This window comes from Hemiscyllium ocellatum, chromosome 28 (assembly GCF_020745735.1).
Source record: "Hemiscyllium ocellatum isolate sHemOce1 chromosome 28, sHemOce1.pat.X.cur, whole genome shotgun sequence".
Lineage (NCBI taxonomy): Eukaryota > Metazoa > Chordata > Chondrichthyes > Orectolobiformes > Hemiscylliidae > Hemiscyllium > Hemiscyllium ocellatum.
In genome coordinates, this window is record NC_083428.1 from 45,950,893 (window position 1) to 45,962,094 (window position 11,202).

Genomic DNA, 11,202 nt, shown 5'->3' on the forward strand with positions numbered 1-11,202 from the left:
GTAATAACATTTCTGAACAGGTTGTTTAGAAAATATTTACCCTGAGGAATTCTTGCAGGGAATTCTTGGTGTTGAAACTGCTGAGTTCCAATTACCACAACCATCTTCCTTTAGTACAAAGAACAACACGAGGGTCTTTGGCCCACCAAGACTGGAGCAATGCTTGACATCTTTGTAAACTAAAAACCTTTCACCTCTCTGCTGTTCATATTCATCTATTCCCTGCCTATTCATATCTATTAAGATGCCTCCTTAACGTTGCTATTCTACAACTTCCTCTGACAGTGCATTCCAAGCACTTATCACTCTGTGTAAAAATAATGTCTCTCACACCTTCTTTAAACTTTCTCCCTTTTACCTTAAACCTATGCCCCCTACTAACTGACATTTCTACCCTGGGAAAAAAAGATTCCTACTATCCATTCCTCACACAATTTTGTAAACTTCTATCCAGGTCACCCTTCATTCCTTGACGTTCAAGTGAAAACAAACCAAATTTCTCTTTAAAGCTAATAACCTCCAAAATAAGCAACATGTTGATAAACTAACATGTTGATAAACTATTTCTGTATCCTCTCTGAAGCCTCCACATCTTCTGGTAGTGTGGCACCAGAACAAATGCGGCCTAACTAAAGCTCTATAAAGCTCCAACATGACTTGCCAATTTTTATGCTCTTTGTCCTGACGGATGCAGGCTATATGACCGTATTTTACCAAATGTGAGTAAATCCTATCTCTAAGAACTTTCTCCAATAATTTCTCTACCACAGACATAAGGCTCACCAGCCTGTAATTTTCCACGTTATCCCTTCTTAAACAAAGAAACAACGTTGGCTATTCTCCAGTTCTCTGGGACCTCTCCCGTGACTAGAGGACACAAAGATTTTGTACAAAGCCTCAACAATTTCCTCACCAGCCTCCCTCAGCATTCTGGGATAGATCCCATCAGGCCCTGGGGACTTGACTGCTTTAATGCTTATCAAAACAACCAACACCTCTTTTTCTTTAATATATTGCTATGTCCTAGAATATTAATATACTCCTCCTGAGACTCACCATGTCCTTCTCTTTTGTGAATACCAATGCAAAGTCTTCATTAAGATCCACTGTCTCCAGCATAAATTCCTTCCTTTGTCCTTGAGTGGACCTATCCTCTTGCTCCTTACACCAGTATAAAACACCTTGAGATTTTCCTTAAATCTGTTTGCCAAAGACAATTCATGGCCCTTTTCAGCGTACCTAATTCCTTGTTCGAGTTCTTTCCTACTTCCTTTATATTTGAGGGCCTTGTCTGTCTTCAGTTTTATTAAACCTTACTCCTTTTCTCTTTTTTGTCGAAGCTCTCAATTTCTCTTGTCATCCAAGGTTCCTGAATCTTGCTTGTCTTATCTTTCATTTTCATGGAAACATGTATGGCACAAACAGGTGTGGTATAGCATGTCAGCACGCACACTGACAAAGAACAAATCAGTGACACACTACGTGGTTAGGGTTTGGAATACACTGCCCTTCCCTCACCAACTTACACTCTGAGCCCCAACAGTGCCTCTGAACTCGTGCCCTTCAGCAGCTCCCCACAGCCAGGGCTGAGAATTTCCACTGATTCTCTGCTTTTATTCACAGACGGCCAGACGCCGCTTCTGGATCGACTCACGGCCCACCCTCAGCTGGTTGTGTCCAACAGTAGGAGGAATGTGACACTCACTCGACAGAAACCAAAATGTGCTGAGAACCCAGGACGATTTGACTGTTTCCCACAGGTCATTTGTGCTGATGGTGTGAACCGTGGCCTCTCTTACTGGGAGGTGGAGGTTCCTGGGGCATGTTGGAGGGTTGGCGTGTGTTACAGAAGTCTGAGACGGAAGGGCCCAGGGTCTGAGTGTTCACTGGGAATGAACAATAAGTCATGGAGTGTGTGCTCTCTGCTGGGCTCCTGCACTGCACTGCATAATGGGAACAAAACAAAACTGGCTGCTGGAAACCCAGCCAGAATTGGAGTGCTGGTGGAATTCGAAGCTGGAATCATTTCGTTTTACAGCGTGTCTGACAAGAAGCTATTCCTATTGTACACTTTCCAGCAGCAAACCTTCACTGAAGCCCTTTACCCAGCTTTGACGGTGAATGGCTGTGATGAGTGCATCACTATGTGTGACTTGAGTTTCCCATCTTCTTGACTTCTGATTTTATTATTGTTTTTGAGCCTTTTGAGAAAGGAGTTTTACCCTTTTGCTCTATTGATGGAACCAAGTTACATTTTAATGCTGACATTTCCTGTTTGAGAAAGGCCATTGTTTAATCATTTAAAAAGCTAAATTCTAAGGATATGCTTCTAGTTTGTTGGAAAATTAGTTTCTTAAATGTTTTCCTGACATTTAACATACCTAAAGATTTTTTTAAAAATATGATGTCTATATATGACTCCTTGTCTACATAATCTTGTTTCTTGATGTCATATCTAGTCAATTGTTAATCATAGGCATTTTCCATAATGTGGATCAAGAAATTCCTTATGTAAACACATCACACTGTAATTGCACTGTCTTACCAGAGGTGGTGCTTCAATCTACCTTGCAGAAATTCCACGTCGTCTTCTTGGTAGTCCCTTTGAAATCCCTCACTGACATTTCAGATTCTGCAACAACCTAGATTTCCCTAATGTATTTTTTTTTAAACACAAGTTCACACACTGGAGTAATAAGTGAAGCCCACTGATTTCATCCCCACCATAGAAACCCAGTCTGAAACCTTTGCTATCTCTGATTCATCCTCAGATTTTCTGGGCAGGACAAGTTCAGCAACTTAGAGGTCCTGTTGAACTCAAATTTTACATCGAGGATTCATACCTTGCTCCCAGAGCATTTTCCTGTGCCTCTGAGTTACTTGTCCAGTAACATTACCACAAAACCAGCCTGTCCACTGTCGTGTGTGGCACAGAGCGAGAAATGTCTTACCTTTAGCAGCCATGAAAGAGGAAGTCAAGTTATCTTTATTGTTATCTGACAATTTTGAGTAAACAGTCAAGAATCTTTATGTTTTGCCCTCACTAAGACAAATTGCAAGAAAACCTAAACTAAAGGGAAAACAACACTGTCAGTCAGAGAGAACTCACTGCCAACTGTATCCCACCTCTCTCTCACTGCCAACGGAAGAAGAAGGAACATTCACCAATTAAATAAAAAATATTTGGAGTTAAGAACCTACTGATGACCCTGATACTGGTGGATTACTGGAAAATCCAGCTCACTTAGGGAAGGAAATCTGTCATCCTTACTTGGTCTGGCCAATATGTGACTCCAAACCCACAGCAAATGGTTGACTCATAATTGCCCTCTGGGTAATTCAGCATGGGCACAAGATGTTTGTCTAGCCAGTGACGCCCTCAACCTGTGAATAAATGAAAAAAAAATCCACAATGTTGATGATAGAAGCTTCAGGCTGATTAGCCCCTGGATATCATGCGGCATTGACCCTGTCTGACTCTCTCTAATGCTGGAGAGCTACCAGGCAGCGGACAGTGGGCAATGTTGAAGGGCGAGCTCCTGGGGTGATAGAGGGAATCAATGTCATGTGCCTGTTCCACATGATGCTACTGGAGTTCATTTATACCCTGACATCAGACATCCTGACACTGAGGAGAGATACTGCAAGGTACAATGAAGCATTTACACTCTACACAGAGAGAGGCCAACTACATGAACAGTGACAAACAAAGCTTTATCACAACTCAAAGTGTTAGTCTGCACAAAACCTTTCCCCTCCTCCTGATCTCACTGAGCTTCACTGAAAAGCCTGCTCTGAAATGGCGGTCCTTCCCATTTGGAGGGGTGATCCTGCATGAAGAAGATCACTAACTTCTTTTTGGCACTGTTGCCAAGTCCTGGAGAGAGCACTGGTCTGGGTGGTGAACTCTGCTCAGACAGAGAGTGGGCTGACACAGCCTCCTATGTCTGTTCTATGGGAATAAAACAATCCTTCTCGGTGCCAACACCATGTCCCTGTCATAGACCTTCAATGCGAACCTTTCCTCTGTCCAGTCACCAGTGAGGAGCAGGCCAGAGGCCAGCTTCCTGCAGGTAAATTGCAAATCATTGAAGATGATATGGTCACAAGGGATACTGGTCTAATTGTGGGGATGCACCTCTGTAAATAGTGTGTGGTAAAATGTGACATAAATACCATGTGATCTTTGTCACTGGGTTGCTACTGGTAGAAATAAAGCACAAGATTCCTTTTGATGAAGTGGATTAATTTGTTACAAAGGATGATTCAGGTCTTTGGCTGGCTGAAATCTTTTTCAAAGACTTGGAAGTTAAGAATACCTAATGGTAAGGTCTTGGGGAGTGTTGCTGAACAGAGATCTTGAAGGTACTTGGTATGCTTTCCTTTACTGGTCAGAGCATAGAGTATGGGAAATGGGAGGTCATGTTGCAGCTGTACAGGATATTGGTTAGGCAACTTTTGGAATATTGTGTGCAATGCTGGTCTCCCTCTTATCAGAAGGATGTTAGAACATAGAACAGTACAGCACAGAACAGGCCCTTTGACCCACGATGTTGTGCCAAGTTTAATCCTAATGTAAAATATAGTAATTTAACCTACGCACCCCTCAACTCACTGCTATCCATGTCATGTCCAGCAGTCACTTAAATGTCCCCAATGACTCTGCTTCCACCACCACCGCTGGCACCACATTCCATGCATTCACAACTCTCTGCGTAAAGAACCTACTTCTGACATCTCCTTTCTACCTTCCTCCTAATATCTTCAAACTATGACTCCTCATACCAGTCAATCCTGCCCTGGGGAAAAGTCTCTGGCTATTGACTCTATCTATTCCTCTCATTATCTTGTATACCTCGATCAGGTCTCCTCTTCCTCCTTCTCTCCAGAGAGAAAAGTCCGAACTCATTCAACCTTTCTTCACAAGGCAAGCCCTCCAGTCCAGGCAGCATCTTGGCAAATCTTCTTTGCACCCTCTCCAAAGCCTCTGTATCTTTCCTATAGTAGCGCGACCAGAACTGGACACAATATTCCAAGTGTGGTCTCACCAGGGACTTGTAGAGCTGCAGCAAAACCTCATGGCTCTTAAACTCAACCCCCCTGTTAATGAAAGCCAAAACCCCATCTGCTTTCTTAACAACCCTATCCACTTGGTGGCAACTTTGGGGGATCTATGTACTTTCACAAACAGATTCCTCTGTTCCTCCACACTGCCAAGAATCCTGTCTTTAATTCTATATTCAGCATGAGTTTGACCTTCCAAAATGCCTCACTCCACATTTATTCAGGTTGACTTCCATCTACCAGTTCTCAGCCCAGCTCTGCATCCTGTCTGTGTTGCGCTGCAGCCTGCAGTAGCCCTCTATACTATCGACGACACCTCCAACCTTTGTGTCATCTGCAAATTTACCAAACTACCCCTCAACTTCCTCATCCAAGTCATTTAGAAAAACTACCAAGAGCAGAGACCCAAGAACAGAGCCCTGTGGGACCCCACTCAACACTGACCTCCAGGCAAAATATTTTCCATCTACAACCACTCTCTGCCTTCTGTCAGCCAACCAATTCTGAATCCAGATAGCCAAATCTTCCTTGATCCCATACTTCCTGACTTTATGAATGAGCCTACCATAGGGAACCTTATCAAATGCCTTCCTGAAGTCAATATACACCACATCCACTGCTCGACCTTTGTTGACCTATCTTGTCACATCCTCAAAGAACTCAATAAGATTTGTGAGGCATAACCTGCCCCTCACAAAGCCATACTGACTGCCTTTAATCACACTGTGTTTTACCAAATAGTCATAAATCCTATCCCTCAGAATTCTTTCCAAAACTTTGCTGACCACAGCACAAGACTGAATGGTCTGTAATTGCCAGGGATTTCCCTAATACCCTTCTTGAAAAGAGGAACAACATTTGTCTCCTTCGAATCCTCCAGTACGACTCCCGTGGAGAGTGAGAAGGCAACTATTCTCGCCAGCGTCTTAGTAACCTCCTTTCTCGCTTTCTGGAGCAGCCTAGGATAAATCTGGTCTGGCCCTAGGGACTTATCAATCTTAATGTTTTCCAAACTTTCCAGCACATCAACTTCATCAATCTTGATCTGGTCAAGCCTGTATCCCAGCTCCTCAAAGTTCTCATTCACAACAAGTTCCCTTTCCTTGGTGAAAACCGAAGCAAAAAACTCATTTAGGACTTTCCCTATCTGCTCAGACTCCATGCACAAGTTCCCTCTGCTATCCCTGATCGGCCCTACCTTCTCCCTGATAATTCTCTTATTCCTCACGTATAAGTAAAATGCCTTGGGGTTTTCCCTAATCCTTCTTGCCAAGCCTTTTTTGTGCCCCCCCCCCGGCTCTCCTCAGTTCATTTCTGAGCTCCTTTCTAGCAAGCCTGTAATCCTCTAAAGCTGTGCTAGATCCTTGCTTCCTCCACCTTCCGTAAGCTGCCTCCTTCCTTTTGACGAGAAGTTCCTCTGTTCTCATCATCCAAGGTTTCTTAATCTTACCCCTTCTTACCTGTCTCAGAGGAACAAATTCATGCATCACTCGCAACAACTGCTCCTTAAATACTCTCCACATGTCTGCTGTACCCTTTTTGTGGAATAATTGCTCCCAGTCTGTACTTCCCAAGTCCTGTCTGATAGCGTCATAATTTCCTTTCCTCCAATTAAATATCTTCCCTTGGTAACTGCTCCTTTCACTCTCCAAGGCTATGGTAAATGTGAGGTAGTTGTGATCACTTTCAAAATGTCCTCCCACCACGAGATCTGACACCTGTCCTGGCTCATTGCCAAGCACCAAATCCAAAATGGCCTCTCCCCTTGTCTGTCTGTCTACATACTGAATAAGGAAACCCTCCTGAATACACCTGACAAAAACGGCTACATCCAAACCATCTGCACTTAGGAGGATCCAGTCGATATTGGGAAAGTTGAAATCACCCAAAACAACAACCCTGCTACTTCTGCATTTTTCCAGAATCTGCCCGCCTATGAGATCTTCAATCTCTCCACTGCTATTAGTTGGTCTGTAGAAAACCCCCAATGCAGTGGCTGTTCCCTTGCTGTTCCTAACTTCAACTCATACTGACTCAGGAGACAAACCTTCCTCAACAGCTTTCGTTTCTGTAGCTGTGATGCACTCTGATTAGCAATGCTACACCCCCTCCTCTTTTTCCACCTCCCTGTTCTTTTTAAACGTTCTAAACCCTGGAATATCAAGCAACCATTCCTGTCCCTGTGAAACCCACGTCTCTGTTATGGCCACAACATTGTAGCCCCAAGTACTAATCCATGCTCTAAGTTCGTCACTCTTATTTCGGATACTTCTTGCATTAAAGCAGACACACTCTAACCAATCCCTTTGTTTCATTGCGTGAGAAACCTTCCTGATAGATTCAATACATCCTGTAACTGCCCCATCTGCAACTGACCCCCTCTCAGATATGTAGCTCTGATTCCCACCTCCCTACCAAACTAGTTTAACCCTCCTGAATCACACAAGCAATCTCCCACCCAGGACATTTGTGCCCTTCCAGTTCAGATGCAACCATCCTTCATGTACAGGTCCCACCTTCCCCAAAAGGTATCCCAATGGTCTAGGTATCTGAAGCCCTCCCTCCTGCACCAGCCTCGCAGCCACGTGTTAAGCTGCATTCACTGACTGTTCCTCATTTCACTATCTCGTGGCACCAGTAGCAAACCTGAGATCATTACTCTACTCATCCTGTTCTTCAGCTTCCAACCTAACTCTCTGGAGTCACTTTTCAGATCCTCAATCTCTTTCCTGGCTCTAACATTGATGCAAATATGTACCATGATGTCTGGCTGCTCACCCTACCCCTTCAGAATCCTGTAAACCCGATCGGCAACATCCCAGACCCTGGCACCAGGGAGGCAACACCTTCTGGGAATGCTGTTCCTGACCACAAAATCTCCTGTCAATCTGTCTAACTATTGAGTCCCCTACCACTAGCACTTTTCCATTATCCTCCCTTCCTTTCTGAGCCACAGAGTCAGGCTTAGTGCCAGAGACCTGACAACTATAGCTTTCCCTTGGAAGGCCATCCCCACCAGCATTATCCAAAACGGGACACTTATTGCTGAGGGGGACCGGCCACAGGGGATCCCTGCTCTGACCGTCGGTTCCCTTTCCTCCCCCTGACAGTAACTCAGCTGTCCTTATCCTGTGCCTGGGGAGTGACCACCTCCCTGTACATCCTCACAATTTCCCCCTCAGCCTTTCAGATGATCCGTAGTTCATCCAGCTCCAGCTCCAGTTCCGTAACTCAGTTTTTGAGGAGCTGAAGTTGGGTGCACTTCCCGCCAATGTAGTCGGCAGAGACAGGTGAAGTTGTGAAACTTCAAAGAGTTCAGAAAAGATTTACAAGGATGTTGTCAGGTTGGAGGGTTTGAGCTACAGAGAAAGGCTGAATCGGCTGGTGCTGTTTTCCCTGGAATGTCAGAGGCTGAGGGGTGACCTGAGGGGCATGGGAAGGGTAAATAGACAAGGTCTTTTCCCTGGGGTGGGGAAGTCCAAAACTAGAGGTGAGGTTTAGGGAGAGGGGGCAAAAATTTTGAAGAGTCCCAAGGGCAATGTTTTCATGCAAAGGGTGGTATATGTATGGAATGAGCAGTTGAAGAAGTGGTGGAGGCTGATACAATTGCAATGTTTCAAAAGCATCTGCATAGGGACAGTAATAGGAAGGGATTAAGAGGGGATATGGGCCAAATGCTGGCAAATGGGACTAAGATTAGTTTAGGATATCTGGTTGGCATGGATGAGTTGGACCAAAGGGTCTGCTTCTATGCTGTGCAACTGTTGAAAGAACCAAAGGTTGTTTCAATGGAATATGATGTTGCTGCCATTCAGACTGATTTGTTGCCATCTGGATCAAGCTCATTTAGGACAGCTCAATCAATAGTTTAAAAAAGAAAGGAATACCATGATATTTTAAAGCCTGCATGGATCAGCTTTTATCAGATTATCAAATGTGCTGCATATTTATAATGAAGCTTCTCCTGATGTTGTAAACTAAAAATCTATTAATCCTTAAAATTTCATTGACTAACTTTAAAGCCTCGAGCTCTGTAATTGAGAGAAAAATATTTGAAATGAAATGGGCACTCTGAGTTGCCAAAATCAACTTACCTGAAAGTGGCCAACCCCACAGCAATATACAAAGGAGTGTCTAATTTTGGGACTGTTAAGCACCCCTGAGACAATTCTGTTATCTGGAATGTGTAGCTGAGACTCGGACCTTAGACCAGGTATTGTCAAAAGCAAAACAGAAACCCTAAACCTGGTAAGAAAAGGGCTGATTGAAACCTTTTCACAGCATTGATATGAGCTGGGAATGGTGTTTCAAAAAGAGACATCCAGAGACATAGAACATAGAACATAGAAGGATACAGCGCAGTACAGGCCCTTCGGCCCTCGATGTTGCGCCGACCGAATCCTACCTAACCTATACTAGCCCAATAGCTTCCAAATGCCTATCCAATGCCCGCTTAAATGACCATAAAGAAGGAGAGTTCACCACTGATACGGGCAGGGCATTCCATGAACTCACAACCCGCTGTGTGAAGAATCTACCCCTAACATCTGTCCTATACCTACCACCCCTTAATTTAAAGCTATGTCCCCTAGTAATACCTGACTCCATTAGCGGTAAAAGGTTCTTAGTATCTACCCTATCTAAACCCCTAATCATCATATACACTTCTATCAGATCTCCCCTAAACCTTCTCTTCTCCAATGAGAACAGCCCCAAGTGCCTCAGCCTTTCCTCATAAGATTTTCCTACCATTCCAGGCAACATCCTGGTAAACCTCCTCTGCACTCGTTCTAAAGCTTCCACATCCTTCCTATAGTATGGCGACCAAAACTGCACACAATACTCCAGATGAGGCCTCACCAGAGTCTTATACAACTGCAACATGACCTCAGGACTCCGGAACTCAATTCCTCTGCCAATAAAGCCCAGTACACCATATGCCTTCCTCACAGAAGGCATTGAGTAACATCCAGGAACCTGCAGAACATCAAGAATAAGATCTCGCATTCTTGCTCGCTTTTGTTCTTTCGAAGTAGTAGAAAAAAGTGAGGACTGCAGATGCTGGAGATCAGAGTTGAGAGTGTGGTGCTGGAAAAGCACAGCAGGTCAGGCGGCATTTGAGGAGCAGGAGAATCGACGTTTTGGGATCGGTGATGAAGGGCTTATGCTCCTTGGATGCTGCCTGATCTGCTGTGCTTTTCCAAGCACCACAATCTTTGGAGGTGGTGCCTGAATGTACAAGAAGTGATTAATTAACAGAAAATGAGCTGTAAATTATTGTCTTTTATGAACATGTAAATCTAATGTACAACTATTGCTTATCATCAGTTGAACCATCAATTCAAAATATAAATCTTTATTAAAGAACTATATTTGATTATGCAATTTTACCTCCCAACACATTTCATTCTAGTTACATGCTTGTTCATGTGTGCGCACATGCGTGTACACATAAGTGGGAGTGTGAGAGCTTGTATATAAGTATGTGAGAGAGAATGTGTGCACATGTATATGTGAATGTGTATATATGTGAGCGTGTGCATGAGTGTAAATGTGTGAGAGAGTGTGAAAGTGTTTGTGAATGTTTGTATGAGAGTATTTTGTGTGTGTGTGTGTCTGTGTTGCAGAATTAGGTAAGCTTTTAAAGTCTGGCTGAAGATTTGTAGCTCGGGTGTCCGTTGTTGTGGTTCTGTTCGCCGAGCTGGAAGTTTTTGCTGCAAACGTTTCATTCCCTGGCTAGGGAACATCATCAGTGCTATTGGAGCCTCCTGAGAAGCGCTGCTTTGATGTTTCTTCCGGTATTTATAGTGGTTTGTTCTTGCCGCTTCCGGGTGTCAGTTTCAGCTGTAGTAGTTTGTATGTGGGGTCCAGGTTGATGTGTCTGTTGATGGATCCATCAACAGACACATCAACCTGGACCCCACATACAAACTACTACAGCTGAAACTGACACCCAGAAGCAGCAAGAACAAACCACTATAAATACCGGAAGAAACATCAAAGCAGCGCTTCTCAGGAGGCTCCAATAGCACTGATGATGTTCCCTAGCCAGGGAACGAAACGTTTGCAGCAAAAACTTCCAGCTCGGCGAACAGAACCACAACATTAGGTAAGCTGTTCACCTTTCAGGAAGATTTT

At 44.0% G+C, this 11,202-nt stretch overlaps 1 protein-coding gene across 1 annotated transcript in view; it reads left to right on the forward strand.

Moving 5' to 3' along the window:
* Positions 1-2,174, forward strand: part of LOC132829043 (E3 ubiquitin/ISG15 ligase TRIM25-like) — a 28,466-nt gene extending 26,292 nt beyond the window's left edge. The window contains exon 6 of the mRNA XM_060846330.1: positions 1,624-2,174. Within this exon, the coding sequence (XP_060702313.1) occupies positions 1,624-2,174 (551 nt within the window). The remainder of the gene's footprint in view (positions 1-1,623) is intronic.
* Positions 2,175-11,202: the final 9,028 nt, after the last annotated feature.